The sequence below is a fragment of the Salarias fasciatus genome, chromosome 20, assembly GCF_902148845.1.
Source record: "Salarias fasciatus chromosome 20, fSalaFa1.1, whole genome shotgun sequence".
Lineage (NCBI taxonomy): Eukaryota > Metazoa > Chordata > Actinopteri > Blenniiformes > Blenniidae > Salarias > Salarias fasciatus.
The window spans coordinates 19,996,859-20,024,774 of NC_043764.1; the positions used below are offsets into that span (position 1 = coordinate 19,996,859).

Here is a 27,916-nt window from a genome sequence, read left to right on the forward strand (position 1 = left end):
CAGATTGACCTGTGACAGTGTGGGAAACAGACTGATTACCAGAAAGCCACTTGTCTTTCCTATTCAAGGTACATGACCCCAAGTGATCACATGCACTGGACATGTAAACAATGTCAGGAGATAAGCTTGTGGAGAAAAAAAAAATCCACAAAAGAAAATGTTGACTGTTCTGTTGAAGTTCTGATTTGAAGTCGTGTTTGGGTGCATGTTATCCTAATGTGTATATGAAGGACTTCACCCAGTGGTGTTTCAAACACCATATTGCGTCTCGTGTTTCAGCATTTCCTGAGATGTGAGGACAAAAAAACAAAGGAAAAAAGGTCAATTCCTCAAAGAGACGATTGAATAGTAAAGCTATTTCTAATTTAATCTTTAAAACTGAGATTATATAAAGACTTAAAACTGTGGAGTATCCTCTAAGTTCAACTGCATTACAAGAGTCACGAGACCACAACGCACGAGAACTCGACCGAAGGCAGAAGTGGAAGACATTAAAGTGGAAAAAAGTCAAGCTTTGCACCCTAAACGTCACCTGACAGCTTAGAAAACAAAAAAATTGGCCTGAATATAAATGCTGTTGCGATACATCATAAAATGCAAGTATGGTTCACCATTCATTATTTTTTTTCCGACTTATCTGTTATTTTGACTCTGAGCTGATGTGTTTTTGACAGCTGGAAATAACTTGTTTACATGTTGCAGAATGTAACTAAACCTACAGTGTTGATAATGAATACTAAATTAGAAAAGTTAAAAGTCAGACCGTAGGCCCGACAGTCCATTAAAATCAAGCTCATTGTTTGTATTTTGTTTTTCTTCACAGTCAACAGTGTCGACTTTCTCTGTTGGATAGTTCGTGTGTGTAACCTCGAGTAGCAGGAGGCGAGTGTCAGAAATCTGGAAACTGTTTTGACACAATGATACAACATGATTTGAGTGTTTGAGACTTTGGTGTTGCAGTTGTGTTTGAGGCATATTAAAGAGGCTCACTGCATATCCCGTGCAGCTTTTCAATTTTATGTTTCCCTTCTCTGTATGTTTACATGAGTAGTGTATTGTTTGTGGGAGAGCTTTCAGTCTGCTCTGTCACTTGGGACCCTGGTGAAGATGTAGCAATGACGCAGCTGGTCATATCATTGATTGTATATGTGGAACTTCTTTTATGAATAAAGTTTATGCTCGAAAAACAGGCTCAGTAAGAATTTTGGGACATTGTACAACATCTGCAGTAAATGAGCATTCAGAAACCCTTCGGACACCTTCAATATCGAGTGCTGACCCTGCTGACCCCTGTCAGCACCATCCATTGTTGTGAGATGTGTATTCACCACTTGTGTGACACTGCAACATTTGACGAATGTACAGAATCAAAATGGTATTTAACCCAGTCAGTACTTCAACACACATCAATCGCTTCTTGTTCTGCCTTGCTGAAAACAATTTAATGTGTTGACTTGTAAAAGCAACCTAAATCAACGTGAGGTTTTTCATCGAGTTTTGTGTTTGACATGTGGCTTAAAATACTGAGAATTGATTTATTTGAAATGCTTGTCTTCTCATCTTTAGGCAATAATTTATCTTTGATGATTAAGGTTTTCTTTTCCACTTTGACCTCCTAAACCACCAAATTGGAATGTCAAAAGGTCATTCATTTTCAGAGTTTAAAATAACCCGGGAACCACCAAATTTATTCTGCACAACTGTGAATACCAAACTCAAACTACATGCCTGCTTATCGAGGGTAAGTTCAACCATGAAAACTACATTAGGAAATAGTACCTACATCAGAAACCCATCATTATTTAAGTCAATGAACAGGTGGTTCCAAAAACAAATACTGATATGAAAAATATCAATTAAAAAGTTTTGAAATGTCAAATCCATTACTTAGTGTAAGCTGGAGTATTCATTGTACGATATATACACTGATGAAACGTATTTATTTTAGGTATAAGCGCTGCCCATAGATCAAGCCATTCAAAGCAAGGTCAGTTTTTTCTTTGAATGAAAACAGAAAAAAAAAAAAAAGATCAATGGGATTGCTTGGATGCTCACTATTTTCTGCAACGGTCAGTCATCTTCAAAACACTTGTGATGCTGTTCAGGTCGCTCCACGGCACAAAGACCACACTTACTTCCCTGAGTCATGTCATGTGCATCAGAGATGAGACTACGGCAGCAATTCTTCCACACAGTGTTGCCACAGTCCCTCAGATCAGCTGCTGTGATCACAACTGCCCAGAGGAAGAACTGGTGTGAAGGTGCAGAGACGACCTACATCATGTCGTGACCTCGACCCCATTGAGAGGCTGTGAGACGCCGGTGGCGCAACAGCTGAACAAGAATCAGCACCAAAGTCAGGGCCTTCTCTGAGAAATGTGCTTGTGTGAGAACCACTGCCTTCACAGGGTATCCTACAACTGGAGTTCCGACTGTACAATGGATTAAAAATAGGGTTGTCAAAATAATTAAAAATTAAAAAAAAAACTGTCCACATCTGTTTTCCTTTTTTTCTTCAGGTTAGATTACTATGATCTCGGAACCCGAGTGAATGAGACGTATGGTTTCAGGTAACCTTATTTGCTTAATGTGATTATGAAGTGAAATATCTGTGAAATGAACAGTCAAACCTGTTCTTACAATTCAAAAACGACTACATAAACATTTTGTCAAATGTGTTCTCAATATGTGGCGTACAGTTCCTCAACACACCATGTCTAGGTGGACTTCAGATGTTTTTGGATTCAGTTTCCAAAGATGTGAGCGCAAACAACTGATGTAAATCATATCAGTTTGCACAATAAGAACAAACAACGAATGCTCATTGTAGATGTGTTCAGTTATTGAACTTCAATCAAGCACCACTGCCCACCATAACCCTAGCACCATTGCTGTATTAGTGTGATCCATTTCTGGAGTAAGAATGCTGCCACAAATACACCAAAAAGTTGACTGAGTATGTTTGAACAGCAGATCTGTCCCAAGTGCAAACAGACTCCAGTATGGTTAAATTTAATCTAATGGAGATCTTAACAACGCAGAACAAAGTGCTCTAAACGGACCAAACACAATACGTCATCGACTGCAGGCCTTTCCAGCACATCGTGACTGAACTGGACGACAAGGGAAAACCACTAGAAACTTTTCTAGATATTTCACTGGAAGTTTTCCCTGCACACTGCTTTATGAGATATATGGGGCAGAGTATGTGTGACTGCAACTGTCCAGATTCCTTTTCTGTCCTTGCGTCTTATTTTCAAAATACCTGCGTGAGCTCAAAACAAATCAAACAAAGCGCAAACTTTTCAAAACTGCAATAGTCCTGAGAAGTGCATGCTGCACACTTTTAACAAAAACGTTGAAAAATAGTAGGCACTGAACCCTGGTCAACAAAGCCACCAAATGTGGTATTGAAATCAATGTGTTTGAGAGTGTGTGAGCAGAAACTTGTAGGAACAGGAGTGTGAGTGTGTTTGTGCAAACATGACCTATGATTACGCTCATGGAGATACTGTCCTGACTGAGGATAGGGGGGGGGGGAAAAAGTCCAACTCAATTCAACTTCCACACGAGTTTTTGAACTGCAGTGTACTTTCATTTGGAACAAGGTGATCCCCTTTCCCAGAGGCTCGGTGGAGTGCAGTGGTTTCCTGACGGCAGTCAGCTGGCACTTGAAAATCCTCTTCATGAAAGTGTGACAACAGATCTGTTTTCGCCACCCATTGAACTCCAGGTGAAACCTCATTAAACCATCGGTGCAGGTGAATCGGTCCGTCCCGTCTGAATCTCCGCAGCCATGAGACGTCACCTCTTCAACTTCCTTTTTCTTGGTACCAGCTGTTCCATCACATTCACTCAGGGTCCTGTCCAACCTGGTTCAGGTATGTCTTTTGTACCAACTGGCCCAAAGTGTACAGTATGTTTTTGGTGCATCAATATGAGTCTTGATGTTCTCAAAAGGTTTTGAGAGGCATAAGGAAGGAGGTGTAAGCATGCTACAGAGGTAAGCGAAGGTGAAAATTATATATGTAGTGCATTTTGTAGATTTGGTGCAAAGTTCAGTAGAAACTGCTTCCCTGACACTGGACTCTAGTTTCCAATAAAAGTTGCGAGATGCTGCATATTCTTGGAATCAAATGGAGCGATGCCGGCACACTGTGACGCGACGATGAAAAGATGAGCATCAACAAAAAGGCAGTCGAGTCTGAGCACTCAGGCTGCATGAAGTGGGCCAACCAGCATGCTCGATGGCACTGAGGAGCAACATGGGTTTAATGATGTGAAGTGCAAAGGACTTGCTGTGATACCTGAGCGTAATGAGTGCTTAACGGCAGCGCTATGAGCAGGTCTGGAAATGCTCTAGAATGTTTCCTGAAAATGTGCACAAGAATAGAAGAAACATGTATGCTGTTTAAAAATCGACTTAACTTCACTTGAAAAATTATAAATAGGCATCTGTCACTGATTCAAGGTGGATTCATGTAATCTGTAATGAATAAATGTTTCTTAAATTCCTCTGTTGTCGATCACCATTAAAAAAAGGCTGAAAAGAGCTGTATTTCACTAAACTTTCTGGTCCCCTCATGTGCGAAAGCAATGACACTTTTCATATCTGAATGGATGACTAAAAAGAAATGCACTTAGAAAATAAATGTTTATGATGGAAACTATTTTTGAGCATTTTTTTTTTTTATCAGTTAAAGGTGTGTGTATACGAATGTATGAGGGAAAAAGGCACAATAAATTAATAAAATGAGCAATCTTATGTGAACGTCACATTGAGAGAGATGTTCAGAATTGAAAGATCCTAAAACCTTGACTGCAAACTTCCCCTGAACACTTGGAAGTTCTTCATACACCGGATGTCAACTTCACCAATCCTGCCGACTCAAAGTAAAGTTGCAGCATGAAGCTGCTTGCTGTGTGTGTTCATCATTCCACCCTCCAAAGACTGAAGGATGTTTCTCAGTGAAAACCTCTAACTTTGTTGACGGCCACCAAGGAAGTGTTTCAAGACCCGGATATGGAGACCGTCGGAAACAACAGCGCTCAGCAAAATACCGATTGCACACTCGTATACCGACTCACTGTACGTTGTACATGTGGGTGTTTGGTTGTTCTTGGAGTTGTGAATCATCTGATTTGTTTCATAAAACTGTTTTGGAAAGACATGCTTGAAAAAGCAGTTAAAAAAAGTGAAATACTTACCCACTGCTGACCCCTGCTACTCATCAGTCATTCCATCAAGACCTTGACCGTACATTCCAGAGTGTGTGTGTGTGTGTATGTGTATTTATCTGTGCTTGTGTATAACTGAACTGCACAGTTTAATGGTCAAGGGGAACCGCAATAGAAACTGCGACGCCACGAGCAGCACTTTTGTGCATTGTGTGTGAATTGCTGAACGTGTATGAGTATCGTACAATACGTACATGTTGTGTGCAACTTAGATGGTGGAATGGAAGGAGCCTGAGCTTCTGTCAGGCTGGGGTCGCAGGCTTTAGGTGAACCAGCGGCCTCCTGCTCTTCGTCAACGCTCATCTGTTCCTCTTCGCGCTTCTGCTCAGCTTTTGCAGCCAAACGCTTCGATGTCCGGCCAGAGCTTTGAGCCTGCGTTGGGCGATATTTTTTACACGCTTAGCGATGCCTTATCAAAAGCAACATCAAACTCATCAGTGTTTTTAGAGACAACGCTGACCTTTGCTGCGGGTCTGGCTGTTTCCGTCTTCCTCTGGGCTCGTCCTCTGGAGACGGCAGGTTTGGGGACTGAGATGGTCTTCATGGCGGCAGCAGCGTGCCGACGGATGCAGTCATGCCCACAGTAGACTGAATCTGGCAGAGCCTGTTTGGAACAGCTGGGTCCCATACACAGGGCCACAGAACTGTCCGTCTCCGCCGTGCCTTCTGGTTCAGGTTCAGGCTGTCCGCACGCTGCAGGAACTTCTTTCTTCTCCTCATCCTTTGTCACAGCCTCCTAAAAACAGAATTTTTTTTTAAACCAGAGAAAAGACTCCTTTCATATAAATGAGTCAGTGGACAGTCACAGAGACATGTTTGGACTCACATAATAAGGAGAAAAGATAAAGCTTTAGAGAATAACTGACACTTCAAATCAAATTCAAACCTTCAGGTTCTTCAGCTGCTCTTCTCGCTCCACCTCTTCTTCACCAAAAGGACTGAGAGTCAAACACTCAGGAATACAAAGTTCAGGGAAGAGCAAGGGGTCAGACTCGGACTGGAGCAGGCTCTCCTTCTTTGTGGTGCATGCTGGACAGATATACTCTTGCCCTGTGCTCTTCATTGAATCCCCGACCGTTGCACTGATACCGACGCAGTCGCCGTGGTACCACTCCTGGCAGCTGTCGCAACACATCATGAACCTGAAAGAAGCAGCGAACAGTAACCACGAGGAAGTGAAACTAACACATGGCTCAGGGATGCAAATTCAGTAAAAAAAAAAAAAAAAAAAATCAGTTGAGCCACAGAAAAAAAAAAAACCACCATGTACCTGTTGTTGTGAGTTTGTTGACAGATGCTGCACAGAGACCTGGCATCACATCCTTCACTGTCTGATAAGCGTGGATACTCTCTCTCGGGGTGTGTTTCTCCCTCTTCTGCTGCGTCGTCGTACTGGCCAGGAGTTGCAACACTAATGTTGCCAGAATCACTGCCTATGATCATGCAGTCCAAGCCTAAGCTCTGAGCAGGAGTCAGACCAATACCAAAGTCAGCAGGTGGCTGCTGCTGCTCAGTCAGTCTGAGTGTGTCGTTCCCTTTCATCACTTGAACTGAATGCTGCTCTTTCACTGTATCATATAACATCGGCTCCTCATTTACATCTTCATCATCCTCTGTGCTTAATGCAATCACCGCTGCCCTGGCCATACTTCTTCCCCTTCCTCTGCCCTTGCCCCTACCTCTTCCTCTGCCTCTTCCCCTTCCTCGAGCCCGTCCTCTGCCACCTTTCCCACCTCTTCCCCTTGAACTGACTTGAGAAGCCACCTGCTCCTTAATTTGCAACAGAGTCAGGTCATCGCTGTCTTCTTGACTAGAGATCGAAATCACATCATTATTCAGCCCTTCTGGCACATCATTAGGCGTGCCCGGTTCGCCAATCTCCATGTCATCGGACACCTCAGGTTCTTCGACAACTGGTGGATTGGAGGCATCAACATTATCTGTGGGTTCTGGAGTTCCAGTGCCTCCCACAGCATCTGACATTGTCATGGACAGGCCTTCTTCCCCTCCCAACAGTGAGAAGGCAGTGTGAAATGCAGACCCAACATCCTGCCATAAGCTGGGATCAAGGCCCGCTCCCGCAGAAGCTTCTGAGGCTGGCTTGCTGTCCTCTGAGGCAGGTGAGGATGGGGCAGACCACTGCAGCTCATCTATAACACTCTTCGCTGTACGAGCAGTGTTTTGTGTCTGGCGAGTCTCTCTCGTTGTCCCTGGAGTCTTATTTCTTTTCCGGCCTCTCCCTTTTCGAACAAGTGGAGGACTCTCACTGAGGTCTCCGACTTCCTCTAAGAACTCCCGTTTCGCAATGGTGGTACGTCTGAAACCCCAGGACTTCTTAACCTGCGACAGAGTCGGCCTAACGGTCGACTCCGCCTCTTCTGATTGCGTTTGCTGTTCCTCTAAAGAAAGATAGAACATAGATTGCATAAGAATCGCACTTCTTCCCCCAACAGCCAATTTAAGAAACACGCAACTTGGGTGTACCTGCATTATTATCAATGACGTGACTTTCCTGGGGGTCCATATTGAGATTCACCAGTGATGATTTCCACACCTAGAACAGGATTTCAATTAGTGTGCAGTCTAATGATGAATACTCACTACTATAAATGTTAAATAAGGGGTGAAAAACAGATGCCTCCGCAATAGCCGTGCAGACTGATGCCAAAGCGACAGATTTTCAGAATGTGTAAAGTTTCATTTCATTGTTCATTCAGTGTAGCTGTGAAAATTAAGAACACACATCACAGCAACATGAAGAAGAGGGAAAAATAAGTGGGAGGAAACACTGAGCTGATAAAGCAAATTTGCTCAAATGTGAAACAGTTCCAAAAAAGGCTGTGGTAAAAAACAGAAAAGGACAAAGGTTCAGTGTTAGTTGCTTGTTAAAGTGTTCCAGAGCTGATTTGGCACGAGCCTTTCAAGTTTAGTTGTATGATTAAAATGTTGGGTGAATGAGTGATTCCTGAGTATGTGGTTGCTTTTTTTTTTTTTATCCCTTATTAGTTACTCACGAATCGCCAGATTTCCAATGTTAGTATTAATGTTATCCAACATTAGCCAGCACTTGAGCACAGCATTTGTAGCCTAAAGTGAAACTCTCTATGCAAAGCCTCGTACACGAGTCAGAGCAGTGTTAACATTAGATATGAACAGCGGATTTGAATATTTTCCCCGTCAGGGGTGACACGAGACGTCCTCTCTGAGCTACACCAAAAAGTACGCAAGTTAAGTGTTTGGAGGAGCCCTGTTACCGCTGGTGGACGACATTGTTGTCTGTAGCTAATTCAGCTAACAGCTAGCTAACAGCTGTAACGACCGCCTCGCCAGGCGGTAACGACGCCGCTAAAGCTAACTGTCTTCAACAGCACCGCTTTGAGAATAAAAAGGCTGCACGCCTGTACTCCAATGCAGAGAGCGTACCTTCAGTGTAACGTGTTATTTTCCTGTTACGGCATGATTCGCTTAGCCACTCGGCTCGCTAAGCCTTCCATTTTCTTTACCTTGTTGATGAGTAATCTCGCGAGACTTGGCTCAAGAGTTGCGGAGTCTCCTGATCCCGTCTCGTGTTTGATGGGATTTGTAGTCTTTTATCATTTGTAGTCATTTATTTTCCAGACAGACCAAAGAATTGAAAAAAAAAAAACAATATACACAAACACATTAATAAGTGCATTTTTATTTTTTTTCTCTTCACGGTTCCATTTACTTTATGTACAATATGTAAACAAGAACAAGACACAAGTTCAAAACAGACATGCGCACAGGAAATAATATCCAGCCAAAACGCAGTTTCTATTTATGTCCACCCAGTTCTTAAGACACAGTCTGACCAGGATTTACATCAGCTTTGGATAACCGGTTCAACAAAGTCTTTGCTCAGAACTGACATTCAAAGAAAAGTACTTAACTTTTCAAATAACTTTTTCTTCTTTTAGACACATAGAAATGTGATTTCAATAAACATACTATAAAAACATATAACACTATAAATATTGTTCAGGTATTTTTCTTTTTAAAAAAAACTTTGTACAGTTTAAATTTTTTAGTTATATTTTTTTATAAATCCGATATTTTTTTTTAATGTAGGCCTATACAATGTGAAGCTGCAATACAAAACTGGCATGAGAAAAAAAAAGCCCACCACTAACAGAAAGACGACAATGTTGAAATGTAATCTTTGAACTTGCATTACAAAAAATGCCTCAGCTTTCGTGATGCAGACGTGGATGAGATGATGGGTGGAAGTTGCATAACTGAAAAGATCTCTGATGGCACCATAATAAACGTATATTCGCCGTTGAAGACTGTTGAAAGTGTTTTGTCTCTCAATATGGAGAACGAACCACAGAAATAAAACAGCCAACAAGTCTGTAGAGCAGTGCTGAAGTTGGTAATGTAGGAAATATTCTGTGGGTTGATACAATCATGCTCACAGCTGGAACAGTGGTAACAGAGCTCAAACATAAATTTTACAGTTTGAAAACATACAGAATTACATTTACGTCTTGAGACAAACTACTTTCACATGGTGAACGCACTTGAACTTATACATAGAAACTGTGAACCCAAAAAAAAGAAAGAAAAAAAAAGTCCACCAAGCAGATGCACAAACAGGAATGAGAAAAAAAGTGATTTGTCACAGAGGTGCAGGCCATGGAGCACCAGGTTTCAGGCCACCAGCCAAACAGTGGCCTTAGAAAAAGAGAGCCTGTAGTGTTGTAGTTAGGTCACAGTAACACCAGCACTGTCCTTGCTTTTGTCCATATATGTGGGGGAGTTGCTTTTGTCTGTTGTGGATGCAGCGCCTGAGGGCAGGGTCTGTGTGGCGGGAGAGAGGCCTGATGGTTTTGCTGCGGGGTCTGAGCTGGGCTCCGCCTCTGGTTCCTGCTGGGAGGCTGTGGCTGGAAGGGAAACGCAAAATGAGTTGAAACCATGTGCAACAGTATCTGTCTGGGTTGATATGATGATATGATCAGCATCCTCCATGAAGTCACCATATATATTTGAGCATTAAATGATTCTCAGCAAAGAGTAAAATAAACACAGACAGCAGAAGAAAGAAAAATATTTGAAGTAGAAATGTACAAAAAGGAAGGAATCTAGTCATGTTCCCAGGACATGGTTTAGAATTTAAAGGTATACTGGAGGATTCTTAGAACCAATCAGAATTGTATGGTTCCAACTTATGATTGGGCAGTCATAATGCCAATCAATGTGGGAACGCGTTTGCGTGATGATGTGTTATGTCGAGCCGCTGCCTCTGTGCGCGCGCTTGTCTCAAGCCGCTCATGCGCAGAACATTGTTTAGGAAGTGACATGCAGCAGGAGCGACCATCGCAGAAGCCGCAGAAGCGGCTTGTTCCCCTCGCGAACACCTCTGAACAGGGGCCGGGTGGCCACCGGGAGGTTCGGGAGGTTTCCCGAACGGCTGGTGTGTTCCGGGCTGGTGGCTACAAGACCCCCCCCCGCTCTCACGGCCCGTGTGCGTGTCCGCTCTCGAGTTATTATTGGATAAAACCGGGCTCCAAACGAAGCTCCCAGAGGATAGAAGAAAGGCCATAGAAAAGAAGGACAAAACGCGTGTTTTACTGGGAGATTCCTTTACGAGGTGGCGGACATTCAAAGCACAAATGGGGTTTAGGACTGATCACGACATGGGGAAGTTTCTGCTGGACAGGTAACATGCTTATTATCCCATTCAAATGCGTTTCTGTTGCATAAACATGTAAGAAACTACTTTACGGATCGTATTCTGATGTATGATTGGAAGAAGAGTCCGACATAATTACAAATGTGTTTTAAAATCCTATGCGGAAAGACGATGCTCCAGCCCCGCGGATGTAAACAAACTGACATGCGGCTGACGTGCGCGCTCCCACAGTCTTCATGCGGAGGGAGCCGCGCATGCGCAGTGCTCCAAAAATGGCAAATCGGCCATGTTGTACGAAATCGGCAGAGAATCCTCCAGTATACCTTTAATGTCATTTTCGACAACCATTTAAGGTCGATGGACATTATACACCGGCCTATGAGTTCTGGTAGTTATACAAACTTGAGTTTTACAGAAAACATCAAAGCTGCATATGCCAGATGAGTTAAAAATGAGACATTATTTCAATACAAGAGAAAATGACAGACCTTTTGTGGAAAATGTGCTTTTACAAACTAATAAAATACACTGTATTTCTACTTTGTGGGGTTTCAAGAAGTAAATTCTGGCTAATCTCAAAAGTTAAGAGTAATACTCTTACATAAAATTTTAAAAGTTTCAAAACTCAAACTTTTTTATATTGAAATAATGAGATTTGTACGACTGAAGCAAAGTGAATGAAAAGACTGGTCAGTGGACATTTTATTAGTACTTCCACAATGTCTTCAGCAGCTTGATCTGAGTTTGTAGTAGTTTCTAAAATCAGGCCACATCAACCTAGTCATGCCGTGAATCAATTAGAGTTCTTCATGTGACAGCTTTCTACATCTGCGTGCCAGTCATGAATAAAATACAGATGTTATGGCTTCATTAACACTGGCTGTCGATGCCGGTCGATTCTGCTGGAGAGATGAACGCACTGAGAGAGTAGGCTGCGTTTAAGTTACCCGACTGCGTGCAGGACTTCATGTGCTCTGGCCAGTGGGCCTGCTGGCAGGGGTAGTCGCAGTAACTCGTATTCCAGCAGCAGTAGAAGATGGCCTCCTTCCTGCAGTTGGCACACCATTGTTTCTTTTTGGTCTCATCCACCGCCTGCTGCTTCTCCAGCTCCATCTGCTTCTTCACCTCGGCCACAAGGCGCTCCCGCTCCTGCTCCAGGCTCTGCCTCATCTCGGCCATCGTCAGCTCTGCATTTACACGGAAACAAATAACTTCAGACTCAAGCCAAACATGTAAAAGAAAAACACTCTTAAAAATGCACTTAATATTTCTTTAAAATGTTCATCTTCTTATGATTTTGTAAAAATGATGAGTTTAACTTGTACTGATCTGGCTACTCAAAGCCAAACCGGGCCGCATGTGTCTGAAGTAAAACGAGTTTGACACCACTGCTGTAAAAATATAATCATGTGGTGAATCAGACGTGCCTTTTGTGGAAACATAACTTACCCAGATTGTGCTTCATCTCTGACAACTCTTGCTGATGCAGCCACTGAAGCTTTTCAATTTCTATTCTTAACCGTCGAATCTGTAGTCAAGGACACAGTGATTCTACCTCAGTAAAAGTGTTAAGGCACAATCAGAAGCACACTGTCAAAATGTTATTTCACCTCTGCAATTGTGTTCCCTGATGTGCTTTTGGAGAGGTCGTTGTAGATTTCAGTCATTGTCCCCTTTATTGTGTCCATGATCTGCAACGTTTAAAAAAAAAAAAAAAAAAAAAAGTTTAAAGTACTATTTCATCTTTTGAAAATGCGGTTTAAAACAGCCACAATAAATGATCACTGCCTTTCATCAGTGTCAGGTTCTAACTCACTTTGTTTGTGTATTTAGCAATATCTGCAGCTACATCTGCCGAGACGGTGGGGATCTGCAGGTCTCCCGATACCAGGGAGGATCCAGATGTGACCTGGCCAGCTGTTGACGAGGACGCACCCTGAGGCGGGTCTTTCTGTTGCACTGTGGAGGATGACAGCATGAAAACAGTCAGGAACAAATGACACCTTGCTGCACACGCTTCCACGCGGCCTGCTCAGCAGAGCTATCTAATGACGGGGAGGTGTGTACCCTTGACTGCTTGTCTGGTCTGGTAGCGGGTGCTGGAGGAGCCGCTCCCCTGCTGTGACTGCGGCTGCTGGGGGCTGCGGGTCTGCGCCTGGCCCGGAGCCTGCGTCTGCGCAGTCGCATTCTCGCCATGCTGCTGCTGCTGCCTCTGCACCTTCTGCATGTGCCACTTCTGGGAGGACGTCTGGAACTTGGTGGGATTCCAGACCACGGCCCGCTGCACAGCCTGGGCCGTCTCTTTGGGCAGTAGGGGGCGCTGCTTCTTCACGGCTGCAGGTGCCGGAGATGTGGTGGTGGTGGTGGTGCTGGTGGTGGCGGCAGGAGAGGGGGCGCTGGCAGAGCCGCTGGCAGTGGTGGTGGCACCGGGCTGAGCAGAAGCTGCAGTGGAAACAAGGTTCAGACTGAGGTACTTTTGGACCTCTAAATCTAGAACTTTCAACCCAAGAGATTCACAAAAAAAATAAAAGAAAAATTGCACTGCAAACCATCTTGACAAACCTACTGAATCATAATTGCGCCCATTAAGTGACTTAAAACGTCAAAAAATACTCGTCAATGAATTTCAGCCTTCTCTATGTAACTAAAAATGATAAACGTTAATGTGAAAGTTTCAGAAAATTTCTCAATGTTATTTTGGAAGAGAAGTTATGACAATCCCACACACAAAGCAAAATGTAAATTATTTCTTTCATCAAATTTTCCTGCACAATATTTCTGCACTTAAAATGCAATGAATGATTTTACATTATGAATTTAAGTTTGGGTACACTGCAGGCAGTGTTTAGCAGCATTAACACTCAAAACTTTATTAAAAGAAGTATACTTTGGCAAACTCTTTCAGTAGCCAGGCTGCGTCACTTCATGACCTACTTTCACTTGTGGAGCATTTTCAGTTCCGAGGCATTTTTAGAAGCGGTTTGTCAGCTTTGGGTCACTGTCCAGTCGTAAATGTCCGCCTCTTTAACTTTGTTTCACTTTGATGGAGTTGCCCATTTTTCCATAAATCAACATTTTCCACCTGGTGCCGACTGCCAAATGACCTAAAAGATAACATTTCTACTCACAGGCTCGCTGGCTAATGGCCACAGGGGGGAAACTTCACCACAGACGTGACACAACCCACACTTATTCTAGACTTTGTAAGTGAAGTTTCCTGATGGCCAGAGTTAAAAAATGCACAATGAATCTTCAATTTTACCGTCTTTCCATTTGTAGTGAAACAGCTTTTTTTGAGTGATATTATAGTTATAATCAAAATCAAATTAGAAATGTTTTGAACTGAACACAGTTCAGAGCCGCTGAATAATGATTCCTGCTGGCATTTGTTGACCTGCTTTACGAGTCTGAAGTACTCAGTTCAGGCATTCAATAATTAATGAGGTTCTGAAACTTTACCAGTGGACGCCAAAACAAAATCAAAGGTCACATGCTGCAGGGGGCGTATGGGAGTATTTAAAAAAAAAAACAAAAAAAAAACATTCTATTGTTTGTAAAGAAATTTAAAAAGAACCACAAAGACAGTCTGAGAAATTATTCTTAAGATAACACCTCAGAGAACGTGTGGTGAATAATTCATGTTGTAATGGAAATGGGAGACGTTCTCAGTAGTTTGAGCCTCACTTTGTGTGTGTGTGTGTGTGTGTGTGTGTGTGTGTGTGAGACTGTTATCTTTACTGTTTTGAAACGATTGTTCCTGTCAGATAAGCGACACAACACTCAGTTCAACTTCATCCTCACCTTCCAACTTGCCGGCGTTGGATTCTTTGGGAGCTTTGGCGCCGGAGGACCCGGGGTCTCGTTTGGCTCTCTTGGAGTCACGGACTCCGTGTTCATCTCCCAGGTCGATCACCAGCTCCCTTTCAGAGTCCGAGTCCTGCTCAGCTGCCGATGTGGCGGCAGGTGCTCTGACCTCCTCGGGGACTTTGGCCTTTTCAGCGAGGGGTTGAGACTGGGGTGTTCTGGGTTTGTCCTGGTGGTCTCGGTCTGCACCACCGCTGCTGAGCTTCTCTTTGAGCAGGGGTTCAGGGGTGCCTTTATCCCCTGTCTGTGCAACTCCTTCTTTATTCTCTCTCTCCGAGCCTCCTTTGGGCCTTTTCTTCTCTGTTTTGTCCTTTTCGTCTGGGGTGGCGCTCTTTGGCTTATGTTCCTCGTCACTGAGAAACTCGCTGTCGCTTGAGTCTGACTTTTCTGAGTCCTCCGAGTCACTGTGATCCACATCCTTGTACACGTCTTCAGATATTTCATCAATCCCTGTGGGGACACACGAAATCGTTATTGCAGGTTTCGTAATGTATTATGAACAAAGAATGATGAGATCTTCCTTTGGTTGTAGCTTGAAACTTATTTTTCAGTGTAGTTTTGGATCATTCTTCTGAATTGTTCACTACATTCATCTAGAGCTGGGCGATATATCGAATTAATTCGATTTTATTTTTTCAATCGATGTGAAAAAAAATTAAATCTCAACATCGAGTTCAATGTTTTCTGTCGCTCCGCCATTTTTACCGGACGCCTGTAATACACACAGTCGCCATACCAGGAGGACTGGCGCTGTAGCACAGACTACAGTCAACATTCTCTTACAAGAATACAAGAGTTAAGGCCCGTTCACACCGCCAAATGATTTCTGCGTTTTAGCGTCCAAATATAATTGAAAAACGCGGGAACGCGCGGTCACCGGCGGTGAAAATCCCGGCGGCGCGTCAGAGGCGTTTTTGTGGCGCGTCGGGGCTTTCTGGTGTTTTTGCGGCCGACGCTGAAGTTGGGAAATCTGAATTTTTGAAGGGGGGCGCAACTCCTGGAGCAAATGGTGAAACTCACCAAACTCCGACCGTCTCTGGATATCGTGCACCCCGGCACGGCGTACTGTCCGCCGACGGCGTCGTTGTATGGCTCTATTGATCAAATAATTCCAAGCCGCGAACTCAACAGGATCCATGATGCTAAGCGTCACCGGAAGTCCGTCCTTCCCACCACAGACTCGCTGCGTCAACGCACCGCGTGTCCTCGGGGGCCCGGCGTTGTCCAGCGTCAGACCTCAAAATTGACCTGCGTTCAGTTCGGTCTTTCCTGCCCCCAGCCGGGCACAGAGAATGCACGGTGTCAGTTCATGTTCGGTTCCCGGGATTAAACGCCCTCCCCCAGCCATCCCGGCCGGATCTCTCCCGGCGCCCCGAGAATCCCACATCGCGCTCGTGCAGAGCGTCATTAAAAGCGCACACGGCCGCTGCGCTTTTGACGGTGAAACACGGTCCATTACTCATCTTTTGCCATCATGCACTCGGCCGAATTAACGGAAAAATAAAAAGGAAAAGGCTGACATAAGGCACAAAATGAAATAAATAGCGCAAATATGATAAAAATAAAAATGAAACTTAAATCGCGTGTTTTGTTGGCGCTTAAATTTGATCTGTGTGGGATTTGAACCTATTTAGATTTTATCTATGTGGGATTTTTTTATTAACTGTTTTTTTTCCTCCAGCTTTCCTTTTATTTATTTCAATGCAGTGCCTATGCAAGTGTTCTTGTTAAAATTACCTCAGTAATAACTATATTGGCTATACAGTTAAATGCTGATGTTTTGGCATTCAATTAAAGGTCCTATTTTTGACAAACGTTTGTGTTTCTTTACACAGAAAAAATCTATTAAAATCGTTTATCGGATTTCAAGCCAAAAAAGTTGAGATTTAATTTTCTGGCTATATCGCCTCGCCCTACATTTATTTCTGTTGACCACAGTAAATGGAAGTTTTCAAATCTTGTCATTAAAATTATTCATGCAAGCAGCCACTGGAAACAAGCAACAGCGTGTTCTCAATTGACACCCTTAACACAACATGAAAGTGAGCGCGTTTGTACCGAGCTGTGCCTTGCAGCTTTCGATCGTCTTGTCCAGACTTCTGATGGGTCTCTTTGGGTTTGGGACTGCAGCCGACACTGCTTGCTGCTGGTGCTGTTGTTGTTGCTGCACAGTTTCACTGAGCTCCTTCAGGTCCATTTCAGCCTTCACTCGATCTAAACGGAGCCCAGAGGTGATCACAAATAGTTAAAATTACCAGCATGTTGAATATTACTCATTCATCTGTGTATTTGGGACTCACCCAGGTTGAGGTTGAGGATGCTCCCTGTGCCTGCAGTCCTCTCCTGTTTGGGTACCAGTCCGGGGTTGGGGGGCTTCGGGCTGCCAGTCACTGCTTTCCCCGAGACTGGAGAGGCTGGAATAATAAATAGCAGAAACATAAATATGGATGCTTAATTCTTTGATGTGAAAGTTGTCTGATCAGTTTGAAAGTATAATCATTGTATTTAATATCGAGTTAAGTTGACAAAAGTATTTACCACTACAGTCCATTGACTCTTCACCGGTGCTGTAGTGGAAGGCAGGATTCCTGCTGGCCTTTTCCATATCCTGCTCCCCGTCGGACCCAGTGTGAACTGAGGAGTTGGTGCTCATGGGAGACCGGGGCATGTCCGTCATTGAGACCCGCCGGCTCATGCCGCTGGGCGTGGAGCTCTTGCTGAGGACCATCTTCGGGGAGGCGGTGATGTCGAAGTTGAAGCGGAGTTTATCCGGTTTCTCGGTCTTCACCGCGCCGGCGCTGGGGTTGGAGGGGTCCAGCAGCATCTGCAGCTGGTTGTTCGGCGTGTAGGGAGTGCGGAAGGGTGCGTAGTTAAAGACCCCAAACTTCTTGCGAATGTTTTCCACGTAGACCTCCATCTCCTGCATGGCGCTGTTGAAAATGCTTTTTGTTTTCTTGACAGAGAAGGGGATCTCTTTGGACATGAGGTAGCAGTTGTTGATGGGAACCCAGGCTCTTTAGAGAAGGAGCGCCACAGAAGGACAACAAATGATTTGACGAACAATTCTTCAGGATCAACTTTCCTTCATGGTACGACAGGTGAATCTCACCTGTCGTGCTGTCCGAAGAAGCGAGCGTCAACCTGCCCGTCCTTTTCACGAAGAGCTTTAGCCGGCCAGAAAGGGAAGCCCTTCAGCTTGGCCCACACTAAAGGGTGCGGTTGACTCTATAAGACAACACATGAAGTGACTGCATGCTTCAGAGGTTTGAAATACAAGCAAAACTCATGAATTTGGTTTAAGTGTGTGATATTGGGAAACATAACCTACACATGGCTCACAGAACCAGTTCTCCCTTTTCTGGCATGAAAACAGGTAGCACTCTGGACACACCTCGATCTCATTCATCTGAAAATGCAAAATAAAAGGCAAAGTATTAAAAAAATCCAAAGATTAAAAACATAAAGCAAATAAAGTTTTGTTTGTTTTTACCTCATGTTCACAGATCTTGACAATGACTTTTGCCGTGGCTGTTAATTTGTGATTACCTGGAACGAAATTGAAGCTTAGAATCCATTTTGTGCCATAAATCAGCACAGTAGACGACATAATAATGTAAATATCAATGTTTCCTACCTCCATTATAGATGATGCAGTTGTGTAGGATCCATTTCATATCAGCTAGAAAAGCTTCAGTGCAGCCGTACATTTTCTTTTTGACATTCTGTTGAAAAAGTCGAAACGATTCAGAACACTGAAAGTGTCGTAACATTCACTCATTTCAGTTGCGTTTCATAACTACATCATAATAGGCTCAGTAGAACAATAAATATGTTTCAATGCTGCTTGTTGTTACTTAAAGTTAGTATTTTGAAGCACATCTCTGTATTTTGTCGTGATTCGTGTTATTCACTGGCACTTGTGTTGTGCTGTTAAAATTTAAAGGGCCGGTACCTTTTCTAAAGTAGAAAGGTCCATAGGGTGGAAGATGTACTCTGCATAGTCTGGGTGCTGTTCCAGAGACACGGGCTTCTGAAAGGGCTCAGTCTGTCCAAAACAAAACACACAAGCATCATCGATAAACCTACTGGACTTTTTTTTTGTGAGAACATGAAACATTCTTGGACATGAAAAGGACTCAGAAACCATCCTTACCCCAGGCTGTTTAATCTTTTGGAGTGCAAATTTCAGCAAGTAAGAAAGCTGGTCTGTCGTCAGCATTGTCATTGCTTTGCTCTGAGTTTCAATGCATTCAGCTACTGTAATTTTCTGCAAAATAAATGAAATTATTCTTTAAAGAACAGTTGGATGGCACCAAAAAAAAAAACAAAAAAAAACAAAAAACATATTAATTAGAAGTTATTATTTGGTAAATTCCTCTTAACTGCAATCTTCTCACTTGGTATATTCAAAAATGCTCTTCTGCAAATAATTTCGTCATACATTTCATCACATTAATTGCGTCGATCTAGACCGGGGATCTGCAACCTGCGGCTCTGGAGTCACACGAGTCTCTTCAGTTCCTCTGCAGCAACTTCCTGAGTTTTCTGAATATTTGCATTCCACAACGATTTTCAAAAACGGTCTAATCTCCAGGGTAAAAACTGTTGAATAAGTTGAAAGGAAAAAAAATCCATCGGGGGAAGGAAAAAAAAAAAAAACTTAAAAGATCTAAATGCTACCTGTGACACTTCATTATTGCAACTTTTTTTTCTGTATGCATAGCAACATTGTTTCGATGTTTTTTCTTCATTCAGATCATTAAGAAAGTTTTGCATCTCCAGACAAATTTCATTTGGTGGAAAATCATGAAAAATGTTCTTTTTGGTCACAAAGGTTGCAGACCCCCGCCCGCCGGTCCAAACGAAAATCTTCCGATATCTCTCAACGAGAACGAGCAATATAACCTGCACACACCCGTCCGAAAAGGTCGGGAATATGCAGGTTTCTCGGATCGAACGCGACACGAAGCTTTCCCGGCGCTACATTAGCTTTGACACGCGAGTGACTGTGAGCTCGTGCGACGCAACGGTTCTTTGTTGTGTCCACCAACACACATACACATCCTCAACGAGATACCTCACACTCTGGACAGAACCAGTCGCCCTCGGGCTCGGCTGGTAGTTTGAGGCACTTGGCGTGGTACACCCTGGGGCAGAGCTCACAGCAGAGCACCTGACCCTCGCGGTGGCACAGCCAGCAGTAGAAGTCGTTCCTGCCGTCCTGCGGTACAACATCAACAGGGTCTGTGGTGAGTGCTGGCTGCTTCATATAGTAAAAGGGACCATGTCTTAGCTCTGACTGAAATGCAGGCAAGAAAAACAAGGGAGCAGGTTTCAAAAAACACGCAGGAACACAAAAAAAGGTGCAGTGCAACAGAAACAAGGCAGCAAAGTGAGGTGGGATAAGCAGGGTAAGCAACACACACAATACGTCCAACGCCAGGTTGGTCTGAGGCAAGTGAGTAAGTTATCTCAGCATCGAGCCACAAGACAGGTTTAACTGTCACCAAAACTAACCCAGCAGGTTTTACTGAGCAACCTTTAAAATAGTTCTACTTTCCCTGAAACGGGAAACATAACACATGATGTGGTTCTCTGGAAAGTACCAAACTTTGAGTCTCACATGTAAAACTTGAATGAATACAAGAGAATTCATTCAGTTTCACAGTTCAGTTTGCAATGAGCTTTCACCACAGTGCACAGTGGTAAGATTCAACTTTCCCCAGAGAACCAAACCATTCTAATAAAATCATGAAGCACAAATTATACTTGTGGCAAATAATGATCAAATATTAAAACTAACATCGCTAAAATTACCTTTAACTATCATGCATGATCAACATTAGGAAATCACCACATTAAAACCAAATAGCATTAATCAATTGGTAGTTAGTTATATTTAAGTAGTAATCATAAACAGGGATATACAAAGTGCATCTGAGCTGATCAAGAAATGTGACACAGCTTCCTTACAAAATATTCTAAAGTGGGGGTTTCCAGTCCTGGTCCTGGAGGGTTTGTGGTCTGCATGTTTGAGGTCTCTTCCTGTTGTAACATGCTGGATTGCAATAAGGCGATCCTCATCAGAGGATCTCAGGAACTGAATAAAGGTTTAACACAACGTAACGCACATTTTGTTTCTGGGTGGAAGTTACATTTTCCTCACTTCAAGATCACCTTATGATGCTCAAACTTTGCTTTTGTGTCGTAGGTGATGAAATAATTGATTTTTAGGGGGAAAAAAATTGCCATTTACGCAGCTTTTGGTGTAATTATCAGGTGAATAAAGCAAACAAATGGCATAAATTTGTTTTTATTTCGAAAAAATATTCTTCACAAATAATTGTTGATTCCAACATCAGTCGAGACCGCCCCGCTCAGCGATGCCCGAGCACGAACCAATCGCCTCAAACCACTGAAATGACTGAAGATGTCACGCTGCGCTATTATAAGCATAGTGACGGCACAATATAGGCTTGGAGCAGAGCGTGGCAGAGGCAGACGAGGCCTGCCTCCCCCGATCCACAATAAAAACTGCAGAAAATGGGCAAAATCAAAGGTGTCATGGCCCTGGTCCTTAAAGCAACGTTTAATGTGGAAAAACTAGTGTTTTTCTATGACTTATTTGTGTTCGATCAACACAAGCAAACAGGAATAAAAACACTTTCAACCCAGGAACAGAGAAAGTTTAAATTTTGTCATGTAGCATCATTAAATTCACATCTATTAAAGAAGGGAGACATCTAAAGCATGCAGTACAGCCGACCCCAGGATCAGTACTGGACACCACTTCACTATTGCTTCATTTTTTGCCATTTGAGTGTAAAATTGGTGTATTACCATTGGGCAACCCAATTTCAACTAAGAAATAGGCAGCATCATACTGCACTTCTCATTTCTAATGTGGCCAGCACCTCTCTGGTTATATAGAAACTTGTTTTTAATTATGAAGTCTTGCTCGATTCTGAGATGAACATACTTGCTTGTGTCCTTACCTGGTCTTTGCTGTTACTGTTGACGGCCCCAGGCTTCTTCTTTTTCTTGAGGGGGCTGGGGGAGGTGTCTGCGGGAGAGTGTCCATTGGAAGAATGGGTGGGACTCGACACCTTTCGTTTCTGTGGTCCCGCCGTCCGTTCTGCCAACCCCGGTGGGTCTGGAATTGGAAGTGTGAAAGACAATCAGTAGAAAGCCAAATGAAAGTTGGAGTTAAAATGTAAAATTTGATGCATTATTTTGATCATTCTCCAGGCTTTGGGCTTTAAGCATTTTGCAAATATGGTAGCTTTAACATTCAGTATGATCAGCAATCACTTTCCAGTTCCATTGACAAAAATGAAATTACTCCTCCACCACTGCAAACAGCCTCAAGGCTTTTTCTAAACTTACTATGCATTGTGTTGATTTTTCACACAAACAAACAGGCAGTCAGGCATCATAGATTATCTTTGCAATCCTAAGACACCAGCTGAATCCACGATACTCTTGCGACTTGCAAACGATGTGAATAACCTCCGTATTGCCCATAACTCGGCTGTCCAACATGCCTGACACTCAATACAAGGCCTGAGAGGCTTACCTTTGGAGCGCGCGGAGGCATCCATCCCCTCTACCACATCAGACTCTGTCTTTATCTCCTCCTCAGCCAGACTGCAGAGCACCGAACGAGAGCGCACAAGAGACAGAAAGAGAGGCAAACGCAAAGTCAGAAAGGGTGTTCAGAAACCACATCGGCGTAATAGTAAACAAGTGGAACACCACCTAAGGCGCCCACGTCCCCGAGGATCTGTCAATAGGGACTCCGCCGGTTTCCACTGTTATTGTTGTCAACTGATTTTACCACATCTTCCGACTTTATGGCAGCAAGTTCAAATCATTTCCGTATCTGTGACAATCGAGTGTGAGAACGTTCCCCGATGTTCCATGAGCGAGAACGGTTAACAATCACCATGGCAACGCTCCTCTCGTCTGAGCAGAAGTTGATATTCACAACAACACGTAAGACCTTTTTTTTTTTTTTAAAATGACATTATACTGCAACACGGATCTTAAGAAGATGCAAGGATTGCGAGATTTCAGTCCTGATCATCAGTGCAGTGTGTTGTTTATGTCAAAGCTGCAGTAACAAGAAACCACTGCAGGGATGGCCTCTCATGGTGATTAACTTAGGCTATAGGTTTCTGATACGGCTCAAGCCCCTTCAGTGACAACAGTGGAGCCCCGAAGGATTTCAGCCCATTCTTAGAGACCAACGCCAAGAGACCCGTCTAATAAGCTTCAGACAATAGTTGGTCTGAATATTTTGAGCCAAAAAGATCTGAAATTTCTTGTCCAAACACAACCAGAAAGATCAGATTTTTTTTTTTTTTTATCCGATTACAAACTTGCATTAATTATCATGTCAACACAAAGGGAAAGAACACGTCAGGTACTGGGGGGGGGGGGGAATCTAGTTTTATGGGTTTCTGCTCTTTGAGGCGTCTGACTACATCCGAAAGAAAAAGGAACGGTGAGAATGAAAGAAGTCTGGAAATAAATGAAGGTCTTTGAAAGTTTGGCTCCTCCTTTGTCAGAGCAACAGAGGCCCCCCACTCCAAGGATGTTGCCTTTATTCACAAGCGCAGAGAAGCAAACGCGGCCCAAGACCCCTGACAGGTCACACACTTCGCCAGTTCACAGATTTGGCTGCAGCTCTGGTTTCCAGCGAGCTCGGTGTGTTTCTCAGCTTCACCTCAAAGGTCAGCGGCATTTGTGGGATAGGGTCTTTCGCTTTTTCTTTTTTTTTCCTTGCAGAAACTGAAAGAATGCTCTTTGTGTCTCCTACCCTGTCCTGAAAGAGACATTCCACACAAAACTGATCAAATGTCAGTTCACTGATGAGGAAGGGAGCAGTAAAAAAAAGTCCTCTCCTGAAAAGCTTTGAATAAGGAGAGCAAATGATTGCATCAGCCTGTGCTCACGAAGATATCACATATCCAGACACAGCCCAGATGTTTAAGAAATAATAAAGCTGTTCATCCAAACAAACAAGTCAATTCAAAGCTGTTACAAACACTGCAGCTCACGATCAAGACTTTGTAAATCACAAAATGCTGATAAAAATAGAAATATATCACTGAGTTCAAACCATGACAGGCATGAGTTGAGCTGAGATTCTTTTAAAAAAATGGCATTTGGGTATCTTGTTTCAGCCTGCCAACAGTCTCACTCACTCACACGCAGACACACACACACACACATACACACATACACACACACGCCCCGAGCCCTCCAGGGCCTTCCTGTTCCGGACTGAGCGAACAAACGAGGCCCACATGAAAATGAAAAAAAAAAAAAAAAAAAAAAAAAAAAAACGCCGGCCGAGTCCCTCCACGGCCCTGAAAATGTGAAAAAGAGAGAACCTTCGCCACCACAAGGCAACTCGCAGCTGCCCAACAATCCTGAATATGTGTGTGTGTGTGTATAAACGCACACACCATTAAAACAGCTCTGCTGCAACTAGCAGGAAGACAAGACGGCCAGGAGTAAAAACGTATGATGATCCAAAGGGCTCGGCCAGATCAGGAGCAGTGATCCACCACCACACAAGAAGAGTTAGGCAAATAAATCCTCAGCAGATTCTGAGATATATTCCAGAGAGACCAGGTTCAAGAAAACACTGACCGCATTCCCCTTCTCTGCATGTACTGTAGTACCTGATGGACAAAAAGGAAACACAATGAGTCAATGCCTTTGGATTCCACTCCTGTGAGAGACGAGCAGGGTTCTCCCGTCACAGAAAATGGAGGCCACAGCTTGCTCCCCTCCCCCCTCTCCCCCATCCCCCACTCCAAGGCTCAGACTCAGGCACTGGCACATCCATGCAGGAGGACCAGAGAGATCTGTGGAGATTACAGTCCCAACATTTTCTTTTTTTTTTTAAATGAAAGAAACACATTAATACGTGAGAGCGAAACCTCTGCAGCCGCTGACACCAAGGAGAGAGACAGCAGAGGAAATCACGGGGAAATCCAGTAAAGTGAGACACTCATCTGCTGCTTCTTTTTTTTTTTTTTTAAATGACTTAAATCCTGGCTTCCCTCCTTTCCTGTGAATACTGCTGCCATCAAGTAATTAGATTTCATTTTCAAGGAAGAAAGGGCTCAACACTGCAAAACCACAGTGAGACCCTGGCAGAGCCGCCCGCTGTATGAACGATCAGATTTTAACACCCTGAGCAGACAGATATCTGGCATACGGCTCGGACTGCACATCCAGGAACGCTGTTCAATGCAGACATGGCGCGGTGGTCGTCACACTGCACTGGAAATGCCACTGAAAACTGCAATGCTTAACAATAAAAAGCCTCTGGGATTAGTCAGACTTGCAACGTGACGAGGTGCTTCAAGCTTTCACAACACTTAACAGTGACATGCAGAAACACACTGCTCACATTCTCTCTCCCCAGGAGCAAGAGGAGGAGAAGATGGCAACATTTCAAAGAATTAAACATTTAACGGCATGAAAACGTCGGTTCTAGCACAACTCATCCACATGTTATCAGCAGATAAAGCACATTGCTAGTTCGCACATTAAAACGTGTATAAAAGAAAGGTTTGACCTGGATTTTATACAAGGCTGTACAGGGTGAATCAAAGATGGCTGTGGAATTTTCCAGAAGGCCCTTGCTCTCCCTGCTGCTCTCCTTCCGATTGTCAATCTTTAACCTCCACTGCAGCTGCAATTGGCTGAAGGGCCAACAGGGTGGAACATTATTGGTCGGCTGTGCTGTGCCACACAGATCACAGTGTGCAGGCTCCCCTCTTCCTCTTAAAAAGCATTTTTGCTGCAATGCAGAGATCCCCCCCCACCACCCCACCCCCTGCATTAGACGGTTTATTTTTCTTCACTTTACCTCGTCCTTCCTGATTATGACAGTATAAAGCAGGGGAGATTTTTTAAAAAGGCCTTTTTTGGGAGATTATATTAACGGCTGTCGGGTACAACTCGGCGGTTGAACTATTTAACCTCTGGTGCCCCGTTTACAGCCTGGAAATGAGGCCCCATACGTCTCGTTCAAAGCACCAAAGCTGTTGGAAAACGTCAAATCACTGATGCTACATTCACGGTACATGATTTCACAGGATTTGTGGTGCAGCATAACCTAACTGTAGATTTGGTTTGAATACATTAAAGAGTAAATTCTTCCAAGAGGAAACGCCGATTGTAACGCTACTCTTTCTTTTGGCTTGTGCTTAGATGAAAAATGCCTTGTGTCCCGCCACAGGAGAGAAAATACATTCTTTGTTTCCCCCACGCAGATGAAACTGCTGAAACAGTTCTGCATGATGCAACACAGAGTCTCTGAGTAAAGTCAAGCCTCCTGTGATTGTTTTATCCTGCTTCAGTTTCATTTTTGATTCTGCTCACACGCATTTCAGCATTAGGAGAAGCCCTATGATTTGTCTCAGTTAATGGAGAGAATAAAAGCCCGTCTGGCCTTCGTGTGGTTACATTTACATGATCCTGCACTAATATTTACACAACATGGTGTCTTGAGTGTCGATCGCTGGAATTCCCGCGTTGTGTGAGGGCCAAAAAAAAAAAAAACCCTCCAGAACTAAAACGTAACTACTTCAAAAAGTGAAAAACAAAGCGATCAAACACATGAGGGAGGAGAAGCGCCTCACAGTTCACAATAAAATCATGTAAACTCTGCTGTTTGCCTGTCCTGGACTGTGAGGAGAAAGGCTAAAGTTCTCCTCGGGAGAGTTTCCTTGACACAAAATGGCCCCTGCCTGACAGCGAGTGGAGGAAGCAGTTTCACAACCCGACACGGGCAGTCCACTCCGGTCCTGTGACTCCAACCAGAAGTAACCAGAGCTCTCACATTTTATTTCTGAGGATTAGACTGGAAAAACAGGAAGAGGATTGGCCCTGTGGCTCGTACAGTAAGTCAGCAATACACTTGACAGAAGATACAGCAGGCCGACATGTTAGAGTGAACACGTCCTGCCCTCCTAACAAGCACATCTGTTGCCCCTGCCTCTTTTTCAGCGGCCTGGCATGACACGAGAAAACCACACAGAACCAATCCACTTACAAAGGGTACATAATAACCCCCCCCTTCGTCCTCTTAAGTCCATTGCCCATCCCCCATTCTTTCTCTGCCAGGCTACAACACAAGACTGCCACCACAGAAAGGAAAAAAAAAGAGAGAGAGAGAGAGAGAGAGATGTGGGTGCCATTTAGAAATCCAGCTCTCCTTTGCATTATAAAAAAGGAAAAGGATTTGCCATGGTCCACTCTGCCTCCTGTATGGCGGCCCGGTTGTTGAGGGCACGCATGTGACCCTGAGACATAAGAGAGAGAGCAAGGGTGAGAGTCGTTACCCAACCCCCCACCCTCACAGCCCCGTGGAGCACGGAGGCCTGACGAGGCCTTCCAATCCACCCCAGCTCCTCCTCCTCCTCCTCCTGCTGCTGCTGCTGCACACTAAACTGATTTTAAGGTGTGAATATTCATCATTAGAAACCAACAGTCACCACAACAACAACGAGGAAGCCATGTCGTTATCAGAAGGCTGAGATAAAAAAGACAGAGCTTACCTCTGTGGATGCATGGCTGCCTGACACACTGTTATGTCAACACTTATAAAACATGGAGGACACTCTCAGCCCTCAGCCGGGGAAGGCTCCGCTCTTCAAGCAAGGCGATCAGGCCCCGGCGATGTTAGCCAGATCCTGACTGGCTGCCTCCCTCGCAGGCAGGATGCAAGGCCGCGCCTGATTGGCCGAAATGTTTCCTGAGTAATTATCTTTGTTCAGTGCAGGCAGGGGCAGCACTGTGAGAGTCAGAGACAGGGGAAGAAAAATAAGCACAGAGCTAGGTCTAAAACCACCAAACAACCTGATTAATACAAGATTTCTGACATACAAACCACATTTAACAACGCCTTGAAGCCTCCAGGAGAAGAATGTGCCGGCAGCTGGCTTAGATGAAGGTTTTAGGAGCAGAAATGACAGCTTGTAGAGGGCTGGGAGCTGGACACCATGGCTTCTCTGCACAAGCCTCCATTTTTATGTGGAGAGGGCCTTTGTTTAAACTCCTCCCTCCCTGCTGGCTGTTTGTACAGAAAGGAGAGGCTACAGCTCTTCACCTATTTCGGCAACACAGTCTGCAAAA

At 43.9% G+C, this 27,916-nt stretch overlaps 2 protein-coding genes across 7 annotated transcripts in view; both read right to left on the reverse strand.

The window, feature by feature from the left end:
- Positions 1 to 8,723, reverse strand: part of LOC115407527 (death-inducer obliterator 1) — a 31,019-nt gene extending 22,296 nt beyond the window's left edge. Inside the window, exons 1-6 of one of the 2 annotated variants that reach the window (XM_030117892.1) lie at positions 8,662 to 8,711; positions 7,723 to 7,792; positions 6,509 to 7,637; positions 6,125 to 6,380; positions 5,699 to 5,974; positions 5,433 to 5,610 (exon numbers count right to left, since the gene is read on the reverse strand). In XM_030117892.1, coding sequence (XP_029973752.1) covers positions 5,433 to 5,610; positions 5,699 to 5,974; positions 6,125 to 6,380; positions 6,509 to 7,637; positions 7,723 to 7,762 — 1,879 coding nt within the window. In that variant the 5' untranslated portion in view covers positions 7,763 to 7,792; positions 8,662 to 8,711. Of the gene's footprint in view, positions 1 to 5,432; positions 5,611 to 5,698; positions 5,975 to 6,124; positions 6,381 to 6,508; positions 7,638 to 7,722; positions 7,793 to 8,661 lie in introns of both variants that reach the window. The other variant, XM_030117893.1, reaches the window with a different exon arrangement.
- A 174-nt stretch (positions 8,724 to 8,897) lies between these two features.
- LOC115407544 (protein kinase C-binding protein 1-like) lies at positions 8,898 to 27,908 on the reverse strand. Of its 5 annotated transcripts, none has more exons than XM_030117920.1 (21): positions 27,668 to 27,906; positions 27,340 to 27,575; positions 22,332 to 22,402; positions 21,751 to 21,908; positions 19,833 to 19,976; positions 18,909 to 19,022; positions 18,708 to 18,800; positions 18,390 to 18,477; positions 18,246 to 18,301; positions 18,084 to 18,161; positions 17,865 to 17,980; positions 17,294 to 17,769; positions 17,056 to 17,169; positions 16,814 to 16,969; positions 14,693 to 15,205; positions 12,959 to 13,333; positions 12,708 to 12,850; positions 12,502 to 12,582; positions 12,341 to 12,419; positions 11,839 to 12,078; positions 8,898 to 10,142 (listed from the first exon to the last, which is right to left on the reverse strand). In XM_030117920.1, exons 2-21 carry the CDS (start codon positions 27,351 to 27,353, stop codon positions 9,964 to 9,966), a joined length of 3,288 nt encoding a protein of 1,095 aa, XP_029973780.1. In that variant the 5' UTR covers positions 27,354 to 27,575; positions 27,668 to 27,906; the 3' UTR covers positions 8,898 to 9,963. The 5 variants fall into 5 exon arrangements, with proteins under 5 accessions (XP_029973780.1, XP_029973779.1, XP_029973776.1 ...); XM_030117919.1 differs by having other exon boundaries at positions 19,833 to 20,054; XM_030117916.1 differs by having other exon boundaries at positions 18,708 to 19,022; positions 19,833 to 20,054; positions 27,668 to 27,908.
- Between the last annotated feature and the right edge of the window lie 8 nt (positions 27,909 to 27,916).

Excerpts from the sequence above, each read along its gene's own strand:
- LOC115407544 (XM_030117916.1), bottom strand. Across the intron at positions 16,970-17,055 it reads CATCCTCAACCTCAACCTGG|ATCGAGTGAAGGCTGAAATG; the intron begins GTGAGTCCCAAA and ends GGCTCCGTTTAG. Across the intron at positions 12,079-12,340 it reads AGAGATGAAGCACAATCTGG|AGCTGACGATGGCCGAGATG; the intron begins GTAAGTTATGTT and ends GTGTAAATGCAG.